Source organism: Brettanomyces nanus, chromosome 4, assembly GCF_011074865.1.
Source record: "Brettanomyces nanus chromosome 4, complete sequence".
Lineage (NCBI taxonomy): Eukaryota > Fungi > Ascomycota > Pichiomycetes > Pichiales > Pichiaceae > Brettanomyces > Brettanomyces nanus.
Window position 1 is genome coordinate 1,233,388 of NC_052377.1, and position 22,006 is coordinate 1,255,393.

The 22,006-nt window shown below is 39.7% G+C and overlaps 10 protein-coding genes across 10 annotated transcripts; 6 read left to right on the forward strand and 4 right to left on the reverse strand.

Moving 5' to 3' along the window:
- Positions 1 to 5: 5 nt before the first annotated feature.
- On the reverse strand, positions 6 to 1,328 carry FOA43_003813 (uncharacterized protein; the record flags this gene model as incomplete). Its single annotated transcript, XM_038924061.1, has 1 exon — positions 6 to 1,328. The coding sequence occupies one exon, from the start codon at positions 1,326 to 1,328 to the stop codon at positions 6 to 8; it is 1,323 nt and encodes a 440-aa protein (XP_038779989.1).
- Positions 1,329 to 1,568: 240 nt separating this feature from the next.
- FOA43_003814 (uncharacterized protein) lies at positions 1,569 to 2,645 on the forward strand (the record flags this gene model as incomplete). The annotated part of the gene is made up of 1 exon (XM_038924062.1): positions 1,569 to 2,645. One exon carries the CDS (start codon positions 1,569 to 1,571, stop codon positions 2,643 to 2,645), a length of 1,077 nt encoding a protein of 358 aa, XP_038779990.1.
- Positions 2,646 to 2,712: 67 nt separating this feature from the next.
- FOA43_003815 (uncharacterized protein) lies at positions 2,713 to 5,307 on the reverse strand (the record flags this gene model as incomplete). The annotated part of the gene is made up of 1 exon (XM_038924063.1): positions 2,713 to 5,307. The coding sequence occupies one exon, from the start codon at positions 5,305 to 5,307 to the stop codon at positions 2,713 to 2,715; it is 2,595 nt and encodes an 864-aa protein (XP_038779991.1).
- Positions 5,308 to 6,105: 798 nt separating this feature from the next.
- On the forward strand, positions 6,106 to 7,122 carry FOA43_003816 (uncharacterized protein; the record flags this gene model as incomplete). Its single annotated transcript, XM_038924064.1, has 1 exon — positions 6,106 to 7,122. One exon carries the CDS (start codon positions 6,106 to 6,108, stop codon positions 7,120 to 7,122), a length of 1,017 nt encoding a protein of 338 aa, XP_038779992.1.
- A 193-nt stretch (positions 7,123 to 7,315) lies between these two features.
- FOA43_003817 (uncharacterized protein) lies at positions 7,316 to 9,094 on the reverse strand (the record flags this gene model as incomplete). Its single annotated transcript, XM_038924065.1, has 1 exon — positions 7,316 to 9,094. One exon carries the CDS (start codon positions 9,092 to 9,094, stop codon positions 7,316 to 7,318), a length of 1,779 nt encoding a protein of 592 aa, XP_038779993.1.
- An 806-nt stretch (positions 9,095 to 9,900) lies between these two features.
- On the forward strand, positions 9,901 to 12,939 carry KGD1 (2-oxoglutarate dehydrogenase E1 component; the record flags this gene model as incomplete). The annotated part of the gene is made up of 1 exon (XM_038924066.1): positions 9,901 to 12,939. One exon carries the CDS (start codon positions 9,901 to 9,903, stop codon positions 12,937 to 12,939), a length of 3,039 nt encoding a protein of 1,012 aa, XP_038779994.1.
- A 323-nt stretch (positions 12,940 to 13,262) lies between these two features.
- On the forward strand, positions 13,263 to 14,559 carry FOA43_003819 (uncharacterized protein; the record flags this gene model as incomplete). The annotated part of the gene is made up of 3 exons (XM_038924067.1): positions 13,263 to 13,383; positions 13,482 to 14,488; positions 14,539 to 14,559. 3 exons carry the CDS (start codon positions 13,263 to 13,265, stop codon positions 14,557 to 14,559), a joined length of 1,149 nt encoding a protein of 382 aa, XP_038779995.1.
- Positions 14,560 to 14,775: 216 nt separating this feature from the next.
- Positions 14,776 to 15,498, reverse strand: RPS22A (ribosomal 40S subunit protein S22A; the record flags this gene model as incomplete). The annotated part of the gene is made up of 2 exons (XM_038924068.1): positions 14,776 to 15,035; positions 15,366 to 15,498. The coding sequence occupies 2 exons, from the start codon at positions 15,496 to 15,498 to the stop codon at positions 14,776 to 14,778; spliced, it is 393 nt and encodes a 130-aa protein (XP_038779996.1).
- Positions 15,499 to 16,187: 689 nt separating this feature from the next.
- FOA43_003821 (uncharacterized protein) lies at positions 16,188 to 19,397 on the forward strand (the record flags this gene model as incomplete). The annotated part of the gene is made up of 1 exon (XM_038924069.1): positions 16,188 to 19,397. The coding sequence occupies one exon, from the start codon at positions 16,188 to 16,190 to the stop codon at positions 19,395 to 19,397; it is 3,210 nt and encodes a 1,069-aa protein (XP_038779997.1).
- Positions 19,398 to 19,758: 361 nt separating this feature from the next.
- FOA43_003822 (uncharacterized protein) lies at positions 19,759 to 20,712 on the forward strand (the record flags this gene model as incomplete). Its single annotated transcript, XM_038924070.1, has 1 exon — positions 19,759 to 20,712. The coding sequence occupies one exon, from the start codon at positions 19,759 to 19,761 to the stop codon at positions 20,710 to 20,712; it is 954 nt and encodes a 317-aa protein (XP_038779998.1).
- Between the last annotated feature and the right edge of the window lie 1,294 nt (positions 20,713 to 22,006).

Genomic DNA, 22,006 nt, shown 5'->3' on the forward strand with positions numbered 1-22,006 from the left:
AAAAGTCATTTTCTCTGCTTTCTAGGTGCATTGGCGTTCTTTCCCTTACCAACAAACACCTTGACGGGTCTCAGTCCGTTACCTGCTAAAAATGGCGATACAATATTATCTGCGGAACCTCCTCCAACAAAATCATCCATAGCTTTCTCGTTCTGTCTCCTCTGCCATTCTGCGTTCTTCAAGGCCTGTTGATATTCCTTTTGATCTTCTCTAAGAAATAAGTCCTCAATGTTTGGATTACCTCTGTGTTGATAACCTTTCCTTCCGTACCGCTTCGCTGAGTTTTTGGATAGAGGAGATGGAATAGAGTAGACATTACCCTTAGTATGCCATTCAAAGTTCTTCTTTAAAAACGGCTTCACTTCACCAGTTTTTGAATCAACGGACACGGTACATCTCATCAAAGTGGCACCTCCACAATTCGGACAGAAATGCTTTGGCGTACCGTCCTTAGGCATAGGCGTAAGTGTAAAGCAAGCGTGGCATCTGTACATATAATTTCTCACTCTCTTAATTCTCATTCCCGACATGGCATTTATGAGGTTAAGACCAATTTGAAGGGATACATTTTGAATAGCAAAGTCACCTGTTGCTATTGCAACCTTCATCTTTTCAACTGATACTTTATCAGTTTCTATACTTTCATTTTTATTTTTCATCATTGTTTCGATCAAGTTATCTGGAGTGATCCAATCACCATCATCATCATCATCGTCATTGCTTGGCTTACTGTTTGAGATACTTTCGACAGTGGCTTCTCCGGCTGAATCTTTCTCACTCCCCACCGTGCTGTCCACTTTTTTAGAAGTACTTTTCTTGTTATGATTCTCTCCCTTCTTTTTGCTCACCTTCTTGGGAACAGCCTTACGAACTGTGGTCCATCCATCATCTTCTGTTGGTTTTTCTTCCACGCCATTACTTTCAATGGTTTTATTACCGTCTTTATTATCTTCTTTTTCTTCAACCTCGTTGTTTCTCTTACCTCCAGGATATTTTCTCAGTCGACCATCTCCATTATTGAGCTCGCACTCCAATTCGTAGGTAAGGGCCATAAGATGAACATCATTCATAGAAAGTACAGCATAATCACCCGTCAATTTAGCAAAGTCTGAAATAGCCTTTATTGATGATGCTCTAGGCTGTCTCACTTGTAGCCTGTCAGACCAAATTGGTAATTGGGAACGAACTCGTTCATCTCTTAGTTCATTATAGACACCAGGAGTGGTGTAAAAGCTATGGGCAAGTTGCTGAAGTCCAATAGCTGGTTGCGTGATTAAAGGACCAGCATCTAAAACTAACGTATTAACCTTTGCTGTATCTTCTGTCATGATCGACACGTTGAACACAAGTAATCCCCTTATCAGCACTGAGAACTTGTCTCCCCTTTAGAGCAGAACTAGATCTATTTTCTTAAAATTTTTCACAAGAGGAGAAAAATTAAACTGTACCTGATGGAGCACTGCCCGAAAGATGTAGTATATCCCGGGGAGGCTATTAGAGTTCAAGGCGATAAGAAACACCATCAGTAAGATCCTTGTCAAATCTAATTAACGATGGCTATAGAAAGTATGTTGAGGGATGCAAAAGCATCATTGGATTCTGAGGATTACATCAAAGCTGGAAAACTTATTGACTCAGCGCTAAGAGAAAATTCGACGTCACTAATGGCCCTTACACTAAAAACGGAAATCAACTTGAGAACTAAGAAATATGATGAAGCAATTGATTGCAGTAGGAGAGCACTAAATGAGGCCGAACTTTTGTGCAAAAGGGAAAGTATAGCAAGGGCTCGCTACCAGCTATCGATGGCTTACTTTAAAACCCATAAATATGCAGAGTCTTTTGATCAGATTATGTTGGCTAGTAAGTACGCAGAAAAGGACAATGAGATTATGATATTCAAAGAGATGGTGACCAAGAAGTACCAAACAGAGGCTGACTTAACTGAGGAACAGATTAAACAGGAAGAGGCGAAATATGATCATAGCAAGCAGAAATCGCAAGTTTCTACACCAACGGTTAAATCTCAAATGAGAACTGATTGGTATGATGGTGATTCAGTAGTTGACATCTCTATTTTTGTTAAAAGCATTGATAAGAAATCAGTAGCTGCAGACTTTGAACCGAATTCTTTTAAAGTCGAATTCATGGATACCAAAGGAGAGAAGTATAATTACGCCATTCCAAAGTTATACAATGAGATTGTGCCAGATGAGTGCGAGTATGCAGTTTTTAGTACAAAGCTAGAAATCACACTGGCTAAGTCCAAGAAACTAAAGTGGACCAACCTCAAATATGATGAATCTAAGGATAAGCGGGCACAGGAGGTTGAGCCCACCATGCAATCGTATGATAATTCAGAAGCCGTGACATCGTATCCATCGTCTTCAAACAAGAAGGTGGATTGGTCAAAATATGAAGGTAGCGATGAGGATGAAGCCAATGAAGAGGCTGGAGATGATGCGGCATTGAACTTTTTCCAAAAGCTTTATTCAGATGCTGATCCTGATACTAAACGAGCAATGATGAAAAGCTACGTGGAAAGTAATGGTACTTCACTTAGCACTGATTGGTCAGAGGTTGCAAAAAAAGAAGTAGAAACGCAGGCTCCCGAAGGAACGGTTCCTAAACAGTGGAGCAAATAACTATAGAGGAAGGAGCCTACATAACGTAATGAAGGATAAATTAAGTGTATGATGATTTAGAAAAGAATTAAAAGGTATCAGTTTCCCAGCTAATCGATGGTTTCACAGCTGATATTGAAGAGAAAAGCTGCTTAAGGTTTCCAGCATCCACCACTTGTGGAGGTTGGTTTTCTTTATCTTCCAGTACCGGAGTCTCAGACTCGCTAAAATATATTAGGGAATCGCTCAACTCTTCAACGGGCTGCATCTGGTACGAGGCAACTCTCTTTCTAGAAATACCTTTCTCACACGCCATAGTGGCAGGCACTGAAATGTTAGGTCCGTTCTGCAGTAAACCGTGAGAAGAAGTAGGATAACGAAACTTCTTATTCACCGATAGGTTAGTGTGATGATCCAAAGAGACAGGTACAAGACTTTCAGAACCCGCCTGCGAATGCGGTGTCAAAGAAAGACGTAATTTCGGCATACTCATAAAATTCTGGTTGACCTGGGTTTTGGAAGCGGTGGAATAGTCAAGATGTCTCACAGGAGAGCCACCCTTGATGACGATTGGTTTGTTTGAAACTGTAGTGCTGCCACTGATGTTTAAAGATTGTATTGAATCTGTTCTCCGATTACCAGTACTTTCATCGAAACGATCAGAGAACACTATAGGTGAGCCAAGCCGCTTTTCGAGCTGGAAATTGCTTGAGTGAGATCCATCGTTCAGCTTGGCCCGTTTGTGAGGTGTGTTTTCTCGAGATAGAAACGGATTAGTCATTTCACTTGTGCTGCGGTGGCGAATGATAGAGTGCGCAGGCGTAGCATGGATGGATCGGTAAGGCTCGCTGGTTGTTCTCAAGCTTCTTGTTCTCACTCTTCCTTTGGAAGGCTGTATAACTTGTTTATTTATCCTCTGAGATCTTGCACGCATTCGAGGTCTTCTATGAATCACCGTCTGTTCGATCTCTTTGATTCTTTCGATGTATGGTTCCCCATTCACCTTTATGATGCGGCCTCCCTGCGCGCTGTATTCGGTTAATCCTTTCTTGATTTTATCAATGGTGACAGGAAGCAGTTTACCAAGCCTTGTTCTTGTCTTCTCCTCTCTTCTTAGAATTTTAAACGAATCGCGTCTAAGCAATCTGCTTGGATCCTTTGAAGATTCATCCACTTGATGCTTATCCTCAAGAAGTTTGTCCAATAGAGAAATATTCTGTATAAGTGGCTTCAAATTTTCAGCTTCTTTCCGAAGCTTCTCAATCTCAGCCGAATAGGAATTCAATAATTTATTATCAAACTGATCAGTGTCTTCCACATAATACTCCTTAAAGGTTCTTCGTTCATTTTCATCGTACATCAACAGGTCCCAATAACCCTTCACTCTTTCTTGGCTTGCCTGTATAAACTTGGCCATATTGTCCCTTTTTTCCTGCTCCAATTGCTTGAGTAGGTCTTCAAATTTTATCAACGACTCCTCCTTCAAGTTCTTGTTTTCCTTAAGAAACTTTTGAATCGAACTATCGTCAGATCTGAGAATGCTCCACAAATCGCCCACTCTCTTCATATAAAGATCTAGCTTTTCCTGTCTTTTCTCCCTACACCTGTCAAGTTCTGCCACTTTATCTTGGTACCGTTGTATACTCTCCTTTGTTAAAGATATGTGTTCTTTAAATTCCTCATCTGTGGTGTAAACTGTCGTGTCCAAATCATCAATGCTAATAAATAACTGAGCGCTGAGACTGCGTGCTTGTGTCTGTAACACTTTCACTTGATTGATTCGCTCAGAGGCCAGCCTCTCCACAACATCAATTTCATCGTCTAGTTTATTCAACAACTCTGAATTTACGTTGGAGAATTTTGTACTCATAATCATCTTAACAGTATCGGGATCCTTGATAAATACAGACAAACTTTGCACCTCGTCTTTTGATGGAAGAAGGTGCAAAAATGACTCATCTGCCATACATTCACCCACCAAGTCCAGCAACCGATAGAACTTTTGTAATTTCTTGGATAAATCGGATATGCTCTCTTCTATAATGGGCTCTAATTTGAGTATGTCTGTTTTCGCAAGTTCGTTGAGCGTCGACATGGTCAATGAATCAGAGGAGTAATTTCGAAGCTTCTGCAGCTTTCCTTTCAAAAACTCACTCATAATTGGTTGTATCTTATCACCAAGAAGTTCCATTGTAGATTCTTGATTTTCACAAACATTGCAGTTCAAGAGTAACTGAAATATCTTCTTTATTGTCTCGAGTGAGCTGATGAATTGATCATTTAGCTGCTTCTCAGATCGTATCATCTCTGCTTTTCGATCTTCCGCTGATCTTTTCATTTTCTCAAGCCACAGCAAATACTCAGATTGACAATTACCTCCTACCAGCGAAGTTGTCTGACGAAGCTCGTTGAATGTATGAACAATATCACATATAACTTTCTGCGGGGTGCGCAGTAGCCCACCATTACCTGTATTACTCTGATCGGTACTAGTAACCTCTGCACCTTGTTTATCTAAAAGATTCTCCTTTGAGAGATCTGTCGCATGCTTGGATTTATCCAATGATTCATCGGAAGAATCTGTGGATTCTTTTGACTGCTCTTTGGCTAGCCATTCTATGAATTTCTTCCGTTCTGACGGCGCCCATCTACCTATTGTTTGTTGGACCTCTAGAACTTTCATAATCGACTAAACTAGAATGAAAAAAATACGGCTAAACTAGAACAAGACCCACAGAAATTTAATAAATCCGGAGTTTCCACAGCGTTAATCTTCACTCAAAATGAAATAAAATAGGTGGAGGTGAAACTAAGAAGCATCTTATATTTACATAAAAGGTCAACATAATTATTTACTTTTACTTTAATAGGAAAGTAAAAAACAAGAGACTCTATAAGTCGATCGTCTCTAACCGACGTAAAACTTTTTGACATAGGAAAAAAAAGTAAAGCTTTTAAAAACAACGGCTGTGCAAGGGAAAGACATTCATGACTGACAATCTAATCGATCAGTGGTGACCTAAAGAAAAGTGATATGACAAGAATTTGAAAACAAAACGAAACCAATCGGCTACAGATCGTACTAACCTAGGTATGGTACTGGCTTTATAGATTAGAGAAGTCCCCTCGCGCTTATCCGCCTATCTACCCGGTGCGCCATCTATCATATATTCAAACGCCGAAGTGAGCTAATAAAGAAGAAAATGAAATTGATAGAAAAAATTTTCGATATGCTGACTAAGGCGAAACGATTTATTAGTATGGCAGTAAAAAATATATATATATATATATATCAGTACGTGAATAGCGGAGAATCTCCTGTTTGTTCAACTTTTCCTGGAAGTAAACTATTTATATATCCATTTGCAATTCTTAAAGAAGGAGGGTCTTGTCTCTGCTGTTTCATAATAGAGCTTTACCTTTTGTTTAGTTTCCTAGATACTTCACAATGTCTTCAGTACTTCTACTAATCCATCCAACGATGGCTTCACAGCCCGATACCGTGGAGAGCACAAAACGGTTACTACAAGCTCAGAATAAAAATGCTGATATTATACAGTTTGTCATTGACAGAGTTGCTAGTGGAAAGCAATATGTTCCGGTGAATGCGTTCTCTCTTATTTATTACCTTGCTCCAGAAGGCGCAAAGAAGAACAAGTTCAATGGTCCATTAACTGAGATCTTGTTCAATGCTTTAATACCCGAAGGCGTGTTTGATGGCTTAATTCCAGACAATTGTGACTTACTTGCCATCAAGGCTGGTTTCCTGGTGAGTACGGACAACTCAAAGTGGATCAAGCCAAGTGCAAGGGCCAATAAAACAGTTGTGCCCTTGAAGAGAGTCTCCAAAACGTCAACTTCGGGACTTCCTACCTTCATTAAATTGAACAAAGTGTCGGCCAGTTTGGCTACTTCTGTCAGTACTCCTAATCTTACTGATGGTAGTAGCTCTGATGATATGGATGACTTGGAGTCTGCAGAAGCCGAAATGGATGAAAAGGCTAGAAAGAGTAAGACGAGTTATTTCGAGGAGCATGAAAACGTTGACACTCTCGAAGAAGAAGATGAGGATCAGCTTTTGAACTCTGAGGATTTGTCTATGCCTACAATTGTTCCCTTAAAGTGTTCCAAAACTGGTAAAAAGAGAAGAAGAGCATGCAAAAACTGTACATGTGGTCTTAAGGAAGAAGAGGAAAAGCAAGGGTCTCAAAGAAAAAGTTTGCAGGATTCCGTTCTTGGTAACATGGCAAAAAGTGCCAGTGATGCCGCTGAAGTTATTGAAAATAGGCTTAGGCGAATGGACCAAAAGAGTAAAATTATTAAGTTCAAGCCGGACGAGATGAACGAAATAGACTTTACTGTCAAAGGAAAAACCGGCGGATGTGGATCATGCGCATTAGGTGATGCCTTTAGATGCGATGGTTGTCCCTATCTTGGTCTGCCGGCTTTTCAGCCCGGCCAGCCAATTAGTTTGGATGCTTTCGCTCAGGATATCTAAAGCATGGGATGGAAAAGAAAAAAAAGATAACTGCAACTTCACAGAAAAAAGCAGATTCATTTACCGGCTATATATGGCTATATAGGGTTTTATAAAATTACGTTTACTAATTAAAGATGTTAAACCAATTTCAAAAAAGGATGGATACCTGATCCATCTCATTCTTAATATGGCGTATATAAATACAGATGCTTTAGGGCTTATACGTTTCAAGGAACTCGATGACTTTGGTGACATCGAATGTCTCCTCACATGAGAGCCAGACAGGCAACATTTCAGTACTCTTCCTAGCATGACTTTTCGGAATAGGCCACCCATACTCCTGATAAAACCGGTCAGCATCACCCTTTTTCAAATTGACAACCAGCCTACTGTTACTGCAAAGGTAGTCATAATATTCCCTGGCACTTTCGAGCTCGTTGATGCGGATCAAGTTGTCAATAATGGCGACAAAAACTGGAGTTTCCAATTTGCATTTCCTCTTCAAGGTATTCACCAACTGGCAAGTTTCTGAAATGTCCTTTGATGCAAGCTCTGCTAGTAATCTCGACAAGGCATGAGTGTGATATTTGCAAGAATGAACAGAATCCAAGTACTTGATAAGTAAATTGCAGGCAAACCTTGGTTTCTTCAAATTGTAGAGTGAATACCTTAGAAATGTCTCCAAAACAATAGAGTTGTGGCAGTTGGATGAGAAAGGATGCAGATGCGATTTTTGAGACCGCTGAACCTCTATAATAGAGTTGATGTACCCATCAAAAAGAAATCTCGTCTGAATCTTGGAAGGAGTGTTTTCAAATAGATACTTGGCATATATGAGATTGAGAGTTTCAAGAGTAGGATACTCATTAGTGAGTACGAGTTCTTCCCGAATCTGCGGATGTAGAAACTCATGATCAGGATCAAACTCCGTTTTCACGCTACCGTTGAATAGCATATTCAACAGTCCCGTAGATGTTAGAAGCTCTCTAGAATTTGGAAATAGCGAGACCAAATAACTGACCAAGACTGCACAGTTGACATCGGCCATTCTCGAAAGAAAGCTGAGAAAATAGTAATTGGCCATCTTGATGACAAACCTAGAAGGACGAGGATTCCATTCAAGATATCTATAAAGCACCTTCAAATAATCCTCAAGGTAAGATGGTTCCAAAGTTTTATGCAATAGAAGTGTTTTTTTGAGTAACTGTAAGATCGTGGTATTCATTAGAGATTTGTGTAGCAAAGGCATCTTATTTCTGTGCAATCTAAAGTTGTTCAAAAGACTGAAAAATCCCGTAAAGTGGCTGTTTTCAGCAAGATCATCTATGGCAATGCTGTCCGAAATCCCCCACTCTAATTTAAGTCTCTCCAAGTAGTACTGAAGAAACTTGATGGTCTCTTCATGGTAGTCCTTATCCACCAAACGCCTTATCATATATTCACACATAGCGTGACCATATTGGCTCTGGAATACTTTCTTAGTCGCTGAAATATTGTCCCCAGCTAGACATGTAATAAATAAATGGTAATCAGTGTCATTACCGTTGGCTAAACTCTGAAGAACTCGCAATTGAATAGCCTTGTCTGTATGAGAATCCTGAAATTGATATCCGCTTGATACGAGAAAGTAGAAAAGGTAACTGTAATTACTTGGCGAAATAGACGATACTATATCTTGTAAAGTGATATATCCATCTTTCAGTGAATTTTGGATAGTAGAGGAAGAATTGAAGAGGTCAATGAAGCGATCTATCTTGGCCTTATCAGAAATCTGGTCCTGTTGTAGGAAGGACTTTGCTTCGTATATAAGCGAGAAGTCGTCAAAATCCTGGTTATATGTATCTCTAAGTTCAGTAGTACAGAATATAGTAGATGTCGGCAGAGACTGTCTGAGCGATTCAGCGTGGCTCGACGAATCTCTACCTATGTCTATATCCTGATGTGGAGAAATACATGAGGGCAGGGTGGCCAATGAGATGCCACCTAGCATCCTTCGTAATGGACCCCGAGGATACAACGATATCCTTCCCAATATTGGAGTCAGATTGAAGATCGGTCTCAACAACATGGTCGAAAAACGGAAGATCGTAAGTTATCGTCTCTGATTAACCCAATCGAAAAAGTCCATTTGTATGTGGAGAACCCTCGGGAAACATTTTTTCTATCTCTCTTTTCGACCCCATACCGTCTGGCCGATGGACTTTTAACTTTTCACGTCCAATCTCCGATCTCGACGCCGATAAAGACGGTCCGCACTGGGCACAAGCAGCAATCACTCAATGAATCACTAGACAATTTGTATAAAGTCATTCTGAAAATTTGATGATATTGAGCAACTTCCAACACTTCTTTTGTAGCTCAGATGTATTTCCAACTTTACTAGTGAATTATGTCACCGTTAATTATTATTTTCCTTAACACGTCATGTTTGAAATCCCTGTTGCCAATAAAAAATAAGGAAAACAACACCGAGTAGAAAATGCGGGGACGAGTTCGGGAGAGCCATGAAGGAAAATAACCTCCGAGCATTTCAGACTATTTTTTCCCCCTTCTATTGTTGGACTTATGCGAAAATGGAATTGCTGCGCAGCCGGGGGTTTTCTTGAGTACACATTGTGTCGCATTTAGGTGTTAAAAGTTGTCTACTGCAACTTAGTCCATTTCTTCTTCTTCTCCATATTTTGTTTGTTTATCAAAGCATTACTTCCTGATAGTCGATTATCGTGACTTCTCATTCTTTTTGACCTTATCGAAGTAGCTAGTGTCTCCCTGATTATTCATTCGATATCTGGCACTATGATTAGATTCTCTAGAAATCTCCCCGCATTACGTGGACTGCAGAGATCCAGACTTTCAAAAAGCTTGGTGTGCAACAACTTTAGGTTCAATACCGTTGTCGGAAGTCGAGCTTATGTCTCAGCCCCACCTGCCCAGGATACGTTTCTTCAAGGTGATGCGGCCAATTATGTCGATGAGATGTATGAAGCTTGGTTGAAGGATCCTAAATCGGTTCATATATCTTGGAATGCCTATTTCAGTAACCTTCAGGGTGGTCGTCCTTCCGCTACTGCTTTTGTGGCACCTCCAACGCTAATTCCTGGTCCTGTCGGTAGTTTGAGCATGTTACCTAACAGTCAGACCTCTGGAAATGAGGATATTGTAACCCATTTGAAAGCCCAACTTATGGTTCGTGCTTACGAGGTGCGCGGTCATCAGAAGGCTCATTTGGATCCTCTTCATATTGCTTTTGGTGATGCTAATGATTTGCATATACCACTTGAGTTGACACCGGGTTACTACGGCTTCACTGAGGCAGACATGAACAAAGATATTGCTTTGGGCCCCGGTATTCTTCCTAACTTCGCCAAACTAGGCGTTTCAACTATGAAATTGAAGGATTTAATTGCTACTTGTGAGAAAATTTATTGCTCGACTTATTCTGTTGAGTATATTCATATTCCTTCTAGAGAGCGTTGCGATTGGATCCGGGAGCGCGTTGAGATTCCTGAAGCCTTCAAGTTCACTCCTGACCAAAAACGTCAAATATTGGATCGTTTGGTCTGGTCTTGTGAGTTTGAAAATTTCCTTTCTACAAAGTATCCTAACGATAAGAGATTTGGACTGGAAGGTGCTGAATCTGTTGTGCCTGGCATGAAGGCATTAATTGATACATCTGTTGATCTTGGCATCGAAGACATTGTTATTGGTATGCCACATCGTGGTCGACTCAACATGTTGACCAACGTTGTCAGAAAGCCTGCCGAAGCTATATTTTCTGAGTTTTCGGGCTCTACAGCTCAAGATGAGGGTTCTGGTGATGTGAAATATCATTTGGGAATGAATTACTGCCGTCCGACAACTTCTGGTAAAAGTGTCAACTTATCCATTGTGGCAAATCCATCCCATTTAGAAGCCGAAGATCCGGTTGTTCTTGGTAGGACTCGTGCCATCCAGCATTTTAAGAATGATGTCGGTGAATTCAATAAGGCAATGTCGGTTCTTTTCCATGGTGATGCTGCAGTTGCCGCTCAAGGTGTTGTTTATGAGTCCATGGGATTTTCGCATTTGCCTGCATACTCTACTGGTGGTACTATTCATATTATCGTGAATAACCAGATTGGTTTCACTACTGATCCTCAATTTGGTCGTTCCACTAGATATGCATCTGATATTGCAAAAGCTTTTAATGCGCCTGTCTTCCATGTCAATGCGGATGATGTGGAGGCAGTTACCTTTATGTTCAATTTAGCTGCTGAGTGGCGTGAAACTTTCCATTCTGATGTCTTTTTGGATGTGGTCGGTTATAGAAAGCACGGTCACAATGAAACTGATCAACCTTCTTTCACCCAACCTCTGATGTACAAGCAAATTGCAAAAAAGAAGTCGGTTCTTGACATGTATGTCAAGCAATTATTGAAAGAAGGTGTGTTTACGCAGGAGGACATAGAAGAGCACAAGCAATGGGTGTGGAAAACTTTACAGACTTCACTTGACAAGGCAAAAGATTACACTCCAGAGACTCGTGAATGGCTTACTTCTCCTTGGGAGGGATTCAAATCACCAAGACAATTGGCCCACGAGATTTTGCCTCACTTACCGACCGCTGTTGATGAGAGTACTCTAAAAAAGATTGGTGAGGTCATATCCACACCTCCAGAAGGATTCAAAGTTCATAGAAATCTCAAACGTATTCTTAAGAGCAGACTTAAGTCCGTGGAAAGTGGTGAAGGTATTGATTGGTCTACGGGTGAAGCACTTGCCTTTGGATCACTGGCTTTAGAGGGTTACCATCTTCGTATTACTGGTCAGGATGTTGAAAGAGGAACTTTCTCTCAAAGACATGCTGTTTTGCATGATCAGGATACCGGTGCCACTTATGTTCCATTAAAGCACATTGGCGCAAAACAAGGCGATTTTGTCATTTCAAATTCGTCTCTTTCTGAGTTTGGTGTGTTGGGTTACGAATATGGTTATTCTTTGGCTAGCCCTGACTCTTATGTGGAATGGGAGGCCCAATTTGGTGATTTCGCCAACAACGCTCAATGCATAATGGATCAATTTATTTCTTCTGCTGAAAGCAAATGGAAGCAACGTTCTGGTATGGTATTGTCGCTTCCTCATGGTTATGATGGACAAGGTCCAGAACACTCCTCTGCACGTATTGAACGTTACTTGCAGATGTGCAACGAGGACCCACGATTTTTCCCCTCTGAGGACAAATTAGAGAGACAGCATCAAGATTGCAATATGCAAGTCACTTATCCAACGACTCCTGCAAATCTATTCCATCTAATGAGAAGGCAGATGCATCGTCAATTCCGTAAACCCTTGATTATATTTTTCTCTAAAAGTTTGTTACGTCATCCGTTGGCCAGATCTGCTCTCTCCGAATTTACTGGAGATTCTCATTTCCAGTGGATCATTGAGGATTCTGAACTCGGAAAGAGCATTAAGAACAAGTCTGAAATCAAGCGTTTGGTTCTCTGTTCTGGTCAAGTGTACGCCACTCTTGTTAAGAAGCGTGAAGATTTAGGCGACACGGACACTGCCTTTATTAAAGTGGAGCAGTTGCATCCATTTCCATACGCTCTCCTCAAAGAAGCTTTCCAATCATATCCAGCCGTTGAAGACCTAGTCTGGTGTCAGGAGGAGCCTCTCAACATGGGTGCCTGGAGTTATATGTACCCAAGAATGAACTCAACATTAAAAGAAGCTGGTGTCGATATTCCGCTGAGATATGCGGGTAGAGATCCATCTGCCTCAATTGCTGCTGGTAACAAGAAGAAGCATCATGCTGAAGAAGAAGCTTTCTTGGCCGAGGTTTGGAAAAGCTGAGCGTGCGGTAGATTTTATTTTCTCTTTTCTTACCTTATTATTATATGCTGAAAACAAAAAAGAATGATAGAAAGAACCATGGTAGTTCTATCGTTCCTTTCGGCACTACATTCTTTGATCTATAAATTGTGCATATTTTTAATATTTATTGATGCCCCATTTGGTTGGTAACTCCTCCAATCATTATTTCCTATTCGGGAAATTAGGGATTTTTGTATTTTTGCTTGTTCCATTTTTTGATGCTAAGCGCTGGCTGAACTGAATTTCATTCATATAGAAGCTATACAGTTTATTCCTTGCAGTATCATTTTGCAAAAGTAAAAATGAAATTAGGTTATATTACAGCTGCTATCTTAATGGTAACATCTGCGGTTCAGGCAATTGTTCATCCTGTTGAGGTTCGTGGAAGGCATTTTTATGATTCAGTCACAGGAAAGCCTGTAAGTATATTTGGAGAGATACCTTTAGTTCTCTGTAACCTACTAACAGCTTTCAGTTCTTCATAAAGGGAGTAGATTATCAGCCGGGAGGCTCATCTGGAGTTAATACTAGGTACGATCCTTTATCCGATGTTAATAAATGTGCCAGAGATATATATCTTTTTCAACAGCTTGGACTTAACACAATCAGGGTTTATTCAATTAATCCTGATTTGGATCATGACAAGTGTATGTCACTTTTAGCAGATGCTGGAATATATCTTGTGCTCGATGTGAACTCCCCACTAGATGGTCAACACTTAAATAGATATGAGCCATGGACTACCTATAATGAGAAGTATATGTCTCATATCTACAAGGTTATAGCCCAGTTCTCCGCATTTAACAACACCTTGGGATTCTTTGGCGGAAATGAGGTGGTCAACGACTACATTTCTGCAAAAGCAGCTCCAGTCTATATTAAAGCTGTTATTAGAGACATGAAGGAATTCATGAAACTAAGCGGTTTGCGTAAAATCCCTGTTGGCTATTCAGCTGCAGATGACCTCAACTTTAGAACGTCTCTTGCGGAATACTTGGAATGTTATGCGGGCTCACCGGATGACCAGATAGACTTTTATGGAGTCAATACCTATCAGTGGTGTGGTCAACAAACATTTTACTCGAGTGGTTATCATCTCTTAGTGAGAGATTATGACAAATTCAGTAAACCTATATTCTTCTCGGAATATGGTTGCAATGAGGTAATACCAAGAAGCTTTCAAGAAGTGGGTGCGATATATTCCAGTAAGATGTCAGAGGTATTTTCTGGTGGATTAGTATATGAGTTTGCACAGGAAGCCAATAACTATGGATTGGTGGATTATGATGACGAAGGAAACGTTAGACTTCTTCCCGATTTTTATAGTTTCCGAAAACGGTTATCTGAAGCGCCAGCACCTCCTATTTCTAAATCAGACTTGGCAGTCATTAACAGCAAAACTGGAGGTACCATTCCGAGAAGGGGCGATGACAGCGGTGACTACAAATTCTGCTCGACGGAATATGCTAACCTAGATGTTAGTAAAGGATTACCTAAACCTGCTGCTAAGGGAATTATCAGATCGTTTGTGGGTACAAAAAAAGGAGATTACCTGAAGTTGACAGATACCGATAGAAGATCAACCTACAAAGTCTTTAATATGGATGGGTCATTGCTAACAGCTTCTCCAAAGGTTATTTCAGCTCTAGAACCAGAAGTAGATACACACCGCCGGTTCATCTGGAGTAACCTGGCATCCTCGCAGAATCTGGTAAAGTCAACCATTTTAGTACCATTACTAGCATTGTTACCAATGATTATATATTTCAGCTAACTCTGATATAAGCCATACCGATTAAGATAAGTGCAAACTACTTAGTAAACAAAACCCAAGATCTTACCTGAAACATGCTTTCTCTTAGCCTCCTCGTGGTCCATAATGCCAGCAGAGGTGGTCAAAATAACGAAACCAAACTGTCTGGCTGGTAACAAGTTGTCGGTCCATCTCTCAATCTCGTTAATCTTGACATTAAATCTTGGTTGAATGACACCAACCTTGTTCAACCTACCGTTTAACTGAATAACTATCTTGCCAGATCTGTGATCATCGATGTACTCGAACTCACCAATGTATCCTAAGCGACTACTGTTAGTATAATTTTCAAAGAAACACTTTCAACCTATTCAAACCCTCTCTATTCTGATGCTGATACCGAAGATATGTAGGGGAAAAGTAAACGATTAAGAAAATAGAAAATTCAGAAACGTGTAAGAATCCTTTCCTAAAGCTTTTATCTCCCGGAAAGTTAAAAGACAACAAGTGATAATAACAAGCCAAGAACAAAGAAAAGTTCAAAGCTCGACAACAGGCCATCCAGTTATCATTCCGGTGAAAATGAGTTCGACTTCTGCATTAGCATCAAAGAAAAGAGAGCATTTGAATATTTGATGTCCATTTTACTTACCATGCTTCTGAATAACACGCAAGAACTTGACGATAACCTTTGAAGAAGGTCTAATCAAAACTTGTCTTTTACCTGTTTTCTCGGCATTATTAATGGACTTAAGGGCGTCCGCAAGGACAGAAGTTCTTCCCATAATGAATCAGTAGTCTAATCATATAAAGTTAGTATGAGATATTGAAACGAAATATAAGCAAAGTGAATAGTTGTTGCATGCATGAGCTGCAGCCTGAATTAAATCTGTTTCTTGAATCCAATTTTACTACGAGCAAAAAATTAAGACCCCATGAGTGTCCCCAATGGGATTCATGAAGCAGAGAACTAAAAGCCCCAACTTGAAGAAGGTATTACAGTACCAGTATAATAAGTTCATACTCATCAAACACTCCAGCAATGTCTGGCGTTCTTTGTCGAACGCACAGCCATAACTTGAACATTACCGGTAACCAATAATTCTTCTTCCAGCACTTTTCACCCTAATAGCAAGATACATACAACTTTTGCAATGAATCGATTGTATTTGAAGAAGAAAGAACAGTGGCTCTCTGGCGAATCTAAATGAAAACTTTTTCAGAGACAAGTCGACAAATATTTTTTTTCAATCAAGTAGGGTAACAAACATGAGATCTCAAATTACGTAAGTGATAAAAGTAAGAGATGTCTTAACTTAGTGAATGAGCGGATATATCATACGGTTTCTTGGTAGAGTTTCATGGTGAAGTTTTTTTGATGGATCATCCACATATATATGAAAGTGATGACGTTACTGCTGATCGTATCTTCAAGAGCATCAGACCTGCCTGTGTGGCATTGTCTGTATTAACTATGTCTCCAACAAAGAACTCCGGATCTCTTGATCTTCTTGATGCACTCAAAACCTTAGATAATGATCTTAGCAAAGCTATTGACATTTGTAATGATCCTTTGAGTCTTCCTCTGAATCTTGCGGATTATGTATTTGTGCCTATTGCTGAATTACTCAAGAAATCGAGCATCGCTGATTCCGAGTTGGAGCATACACTTTCCATCATCAATATGCTTATAGTTTATTGCTGGTCGCAACCAGGTCGACTTAGCCACGACTTATTTACCCAACTATTTCCATTAATAACTTTTCTCATCGGGGGTCCACCTGATAAGCTTGAAGTGGCGAAGCATTCTGACGAAACTTTAGAGAATGGTGCGTTATGCTTGAGAAACCTCCTTTCGGGAGCGCAGAGACAGCAAAACGGGGTTTTCGAATCTTTATTCAAAGATGTAAAGATTGTGCCAATATTGGGATATTTTGTAACGATAATGCTTGATAGTTCGTTACATAGTTCTAAGTTGGAGGCGAGACTCGCATGCTTGCAGGCATTGGACCTTCTTTTCCAAGGCATTCAGGATGGTGAAGTGTTGTCGCTCATGTTCCCTGGGGTTGTATCAAGCTTTGTTAAACTTATGAAATCAAAGCCGCACTATAAAGTTGCGATTGGGATCTATGATGTCTTGGCAATATTGACATCTTACATATTTGACGATTTTGAACTAGACCCTCAAGTGGAGTCTTTAAAAGAGTTGAGTGATCTCAAAAATGAAAACTTGTCGCCCATGATTGACAAGGGACCCACCCATTTTAAAGTTACTCTTCCGCAAAATGCTGAAGGCGGGACCCACCGCACCACTAAGTGGCTTGATGTGACATTATCCCAATTCAAAAAAGCTCTAGGTATCATATTACATCCTCAATCTAATTGGTTAGAACATTCAGAGTATAGGGATGCTCTATTTCATATTGATGTCACCATATTGAGAAATTGTCTAGTATCATGCAATATGATTATTCCTACCATACTCAAATCATTAGCGGCAATATATTCATATGACAGCTCAATCGAAGAGTTAATGGTTGAGTCGATTTTGCTCTCTAAGAACCTTTCAGTTTTAGTTGCGGATCTTAGAAGTATGTTAAGTTTAGAGGCCGAGCTTATTGGGTCTACTTTGAACTCTCCTGATTCCGTCAAGGCCCAAACTCTTCTAGCGAATCTCGGTTTTTTTATCAAGTGTTTGGTTTCTCTCAATGCAATGGATCAATATCTTTGCTATGATATTTTAGAGAAGCTTCATTCTGAGTTGACTTTGATTGTTCAAAAACAAAACTCTTCTGATTCAAGGAAAAAGTGCTTAATCACATCCAGCAAGCCGTACGGAACAGAGATAGCTTTGATTACAGGCGACTATGTATACGGTGGAGATGATGACAATATCATTAATCTTAATGCTAAGCTAGACTTGTCGAATATATTTGACGGAATTCTCGATCAAAATGTGGAAGAGGCGTTAAGTGATGTCATGCGTTCCTTGGCTTATGTTCCCAACATTCAGCTGATTATATCTGAGTATCTTAGCACCAATGAAGAGATGTCAAACGTGAACTCTGTAATAGATCGTTCCATAACTCTTTGGATGATGTATTCTTTTATTGTGTTTGGAAAACAGTATGATCGGGATTATACTTTTCACGCAGATGAATATTTTGATTTAGCTGAAAATGAATCCAACCCACCGGATACTTCTTTGACCACCACTGAAAATATCTATAGATCATTGGAAATAGCCAATGATCTACTGGAAATTAATTCAACCGTAGAGACGACTAATGTCGGATTTATTAGATCTACTGTTATATCATTGAGAACAATTAACGAAGCGTGCAAAGTGCTTGGAAACGATTTTCAGGGGGAACTTATAGATCATCTCTACCATGTCATAGATAATTTGGCTTGCCCCAATGAGATTGTGAGAAATGAGGCTCAACTTACTATCATGAATATTGCAAGCACTCTATACGGGGGATCCGTAAGATCGTTGATATATGAGAATAGTGACTATTTATTGGATTCTCTCTCTCTTAAGTTGACTGGAGAATCGCTTACTCCAAGAATTCCAATGATATTGATAATTTTGGTGAGAATCGGAGGTGTTCAACTACTTACACAGCTTGAGGATGTTATTACAGCCATGTTCACTCTATTGGATTGCTTCTACGGTTACTCCTCTCTTTGTGATGGATTTTTTTGTGTGTTCACAGAGATTGTAGAGCAATTATATAAGCATTCTTTCGAAAACTTTGACTTCGAAAATTTTACTAAAGAGTCAGAGGAAGATGATGTTGATTATCCTAGCCCATGGGGTATGGACAGCATTATTGCTGCTGTCAATTTTCTGAAGCTAAAATCAGATATTCTTCAGGAAACCGATTCTGATGAGGAGGACAAACATGAAAAGATCAAAAAAGATAGATTTTTGGAATTGGATAGTGGATCGGATTCCGATGACGATGATGATGGTAACAAGGCTGAGTCTATTGCATCGCAGTTCGAAAATAGCGGTCAGCATGCAGATGTCCCGGATGACACAAATAAATGGACCTCTCCCTTGGAAAGGCAGACTTATTCTCTTCTTCTTGATATTTTGTCGTATGCTGAACGTCTATCAAAGAACCGGTCAGCAAGCTTAACGTTGACCACCCTAAAATTGATTGATAAGGTTATTCCATTGCTATCCACACAGAGAAGCAAGTTCTTGCCTGCTATATCGCCTCTTTGGGACTTTGTAGCTACCTTTCTATTTGCTTCCAAGGACCCTAGAATTATATCCGTTGCCCTTAAGATCTTGAAGAATCTTATTAAGTATGGCAATACTTTCTTAAGTTACAAATTTATTGGCTTGTTTAAGAACTTGAGCGAAAATGTCTCTTATATTGAGCTTATAACCAAGGAGAGTGAAATTTATAGAAAGCGCCGATCTAGCTGCTTGAAGTCTAGTGTTGTCGTTAACAGAAGCAGCACCTCGGTAAATTGGGAAGAGGATATATTTAAAAGTATCTGTGAGCTTTATATGCTCTGTTTTTTGAAGTTGGGGAGGTTTATCCCTAATGATGTTGCGATTAATATGGCTAAAGTGACCATTTTATTTGACGATCGGGAGCAGGATTACGGTTACTTTGATGATTTAGTTGCTTATGCAATCAAGTTTCCGCAGAATACTATCTAATGCATATATTTGGGTGATTTTATTAATACAGATTTCTGTTCCCTTTTAGAAAGAGTAATCCTGAAATGAAACCTGAGTAATACTTGTCCCTACTCTATTAGTGTAGTATATGACTAAAAGAAACATGACAAATAATTTGGTATGCGGATTCTTTTGCGCCTAACCGGATTGAGACACAAAAAGAAAAAAATCATATCGGTACAATATGAGAGCGGCAGCCAAATAGAGTGATCGCTATTGAGATTGCCACCGCTGTGACGACCAATTGAGACGTCATTAGGGTGATCTTGGACTTGTAAAGTTGATTATCGCTGGATACCTCAGAGGCACTTTTGTTCTAAACCCTAGAAGTCTTTTCACAATGGCAATGTCTCCTTCTCTTCGAATTAGAGAGGCCAGTCATGCCGGTTCATGGTACACAGATAATCCTAAAGTACTAGATAAGCAATTAGACCAATTGTTAGGTGATCGCCAACAGAAGATCAATGGTGCCCGAATTCTTATTGGTCCACATGCAGGTTATTCCTATGCTGGACCAACGCTAGCCAAAGCATATGGTGCCTTTGATTCCACTAACATCAAGAGAGTGTTCATTATGGGGCCCTCTCATCATGTCTACTTCTCTGGGTGTGTTATGACCACTGGCTGCGATATCTATAAAACTCCCTTGGGGAATATAGATGTTGATACTGATGTCATTCAACAATTGGCAGAGAAGCATCCTAAGATGTTTAAGGAGATGTCACTTCAGACCGATGAGGATGAACACTGCTTTGAAATGCACATGCCATTTCTATACAAAGCGACTCGGGACTCCAAGAATGGCGTGCCCAAGATCATTCCCATCATGATTAGTGCCTCAAATACTAGGTTTGAAAGCGAGTTGGCTGAATATTTAAGTCCTTATTTTGCTGATAAGGAAAATGCATTTATTATTACCTCTGACTTCTGCCACTGGGGTGCGCGGTTCGGATACACTGCTTACACACCAGATGGTGAAATTTCGAGCCTAATAGATCATCCAGATGATACATCAGGTGGCCTAAAAATTTACCAAAGTATCGAGGCCTTAGATAAGAAAGCTATGGAAGTCGCATCAACTGGTTCCTACAAGAAGTTCAAAGAGTATTTGGCAGATACTGACAATACCATCTGTGGTGCCAAACCATTAAGCGTTTTACTTCATATCATGGAGAAATTTTACAAAGGCTCCAACTCAGGCAAGTTCCAATGGAATGGATATGCTCAGAGCTCCCATGTATTGTCTGCTTTAGATAGCAGTGTCAGTTACGGTAGTGGTTATGCTGTGATTTGATTTATGAGCACCATCTGGATATGTCAGTATTTATTTATTGACTTTATGTTATGTAACCTTTTTTTAAGTAATTTTATATGGTAAAGGGAAATGAATTCATGGTTATTAACTTCGGACCTTTCCTAAGACGAACTCGGAAGCTTTCCTAATTCGCGCTTAAAAAGGAAATAAAACCGAGCGTCAAGGGACTTCAATGAGATGATAGACTTTTTAATCGGTCTTGTTTCGTAGAGAAACCAGTAATACATATTGTTACTAGACTTTGCTAGTTCAAAAATTTGCTTAAAAGGAATGGATTTGTCTTTGACGGCTGAAAACGAAATCAATCTCTGGGTATCGAACAGCTATGAAAAAATGAAAGAGTTTGCTTCGCCAGAGGAAATTCACGACGAGATATACAATTCTAATAGAGAAAAAGAAATGCAGCTACAGAAAGAAGCGGATGAAAAGGAAAACAGCTTTAGACAAGCTGTTAAGAAAGTACACTCAGATATCAGTGTTAAACTAGTTCCATATAAAGATGATGAGAAATGTGTTAGCCCAATTCAGCTGCCAAATGGTTTTCAGGATGTTGAGTTATGGAAGTCCTTTTTCAAAATAACCAACAAGTTATTGAAACCTCAAGTCTATAAACATCACAGGATAGCCAAAAGTGATATTGAAGATCTTGGCATTTTGGAGAATTTGGAATGTCCCGAAAGTGCCAGTGAGTCTGCAATGTCCGAAATCTTCACACAAAATGGATTTGAGCTCAGGGAGTCTTGCGTAGAGCCCCGCTATATGAAAATGAATAAGAAAAGAGAAGTTGATTCTTATTTATGCAGACTGTGTCCCCATAAAAGATGGGTTCCTCAAGAGTGGTATGAAGATCACATGGCTATAGCCCATGGTATCGTTGTCTTTGAAAATATGGCAAAAGAAACCAAGACTATAGCGCTTCCAAATCCTAATGCTCTTTTCTGCCAATATCTCACAAAGGGCATGAAAAGATATCATTGTCAGTGTCCGCATTGCCTAAAATGGATCAGACTAGGATATCCTGAACACCTAAGGACTATCTCTTCGTCAAACTTTCATTCGACAACTTCTTTTGAGGACAGAATGAAAATAGGCTTATTTACAAACTATTATCTACATTTTATGAAATGTTCTTGAACATTTATTTGGGTTTCCAGTAATACTATTCACATGTCTTGCAGACATCTTAGGTTCTTGGATTCTTAGGTTCTTCATGGACAATCTTTTTTTTTACGATGCTCGATTCTTCCCATAATAAATTTCAATCTCACAAGTC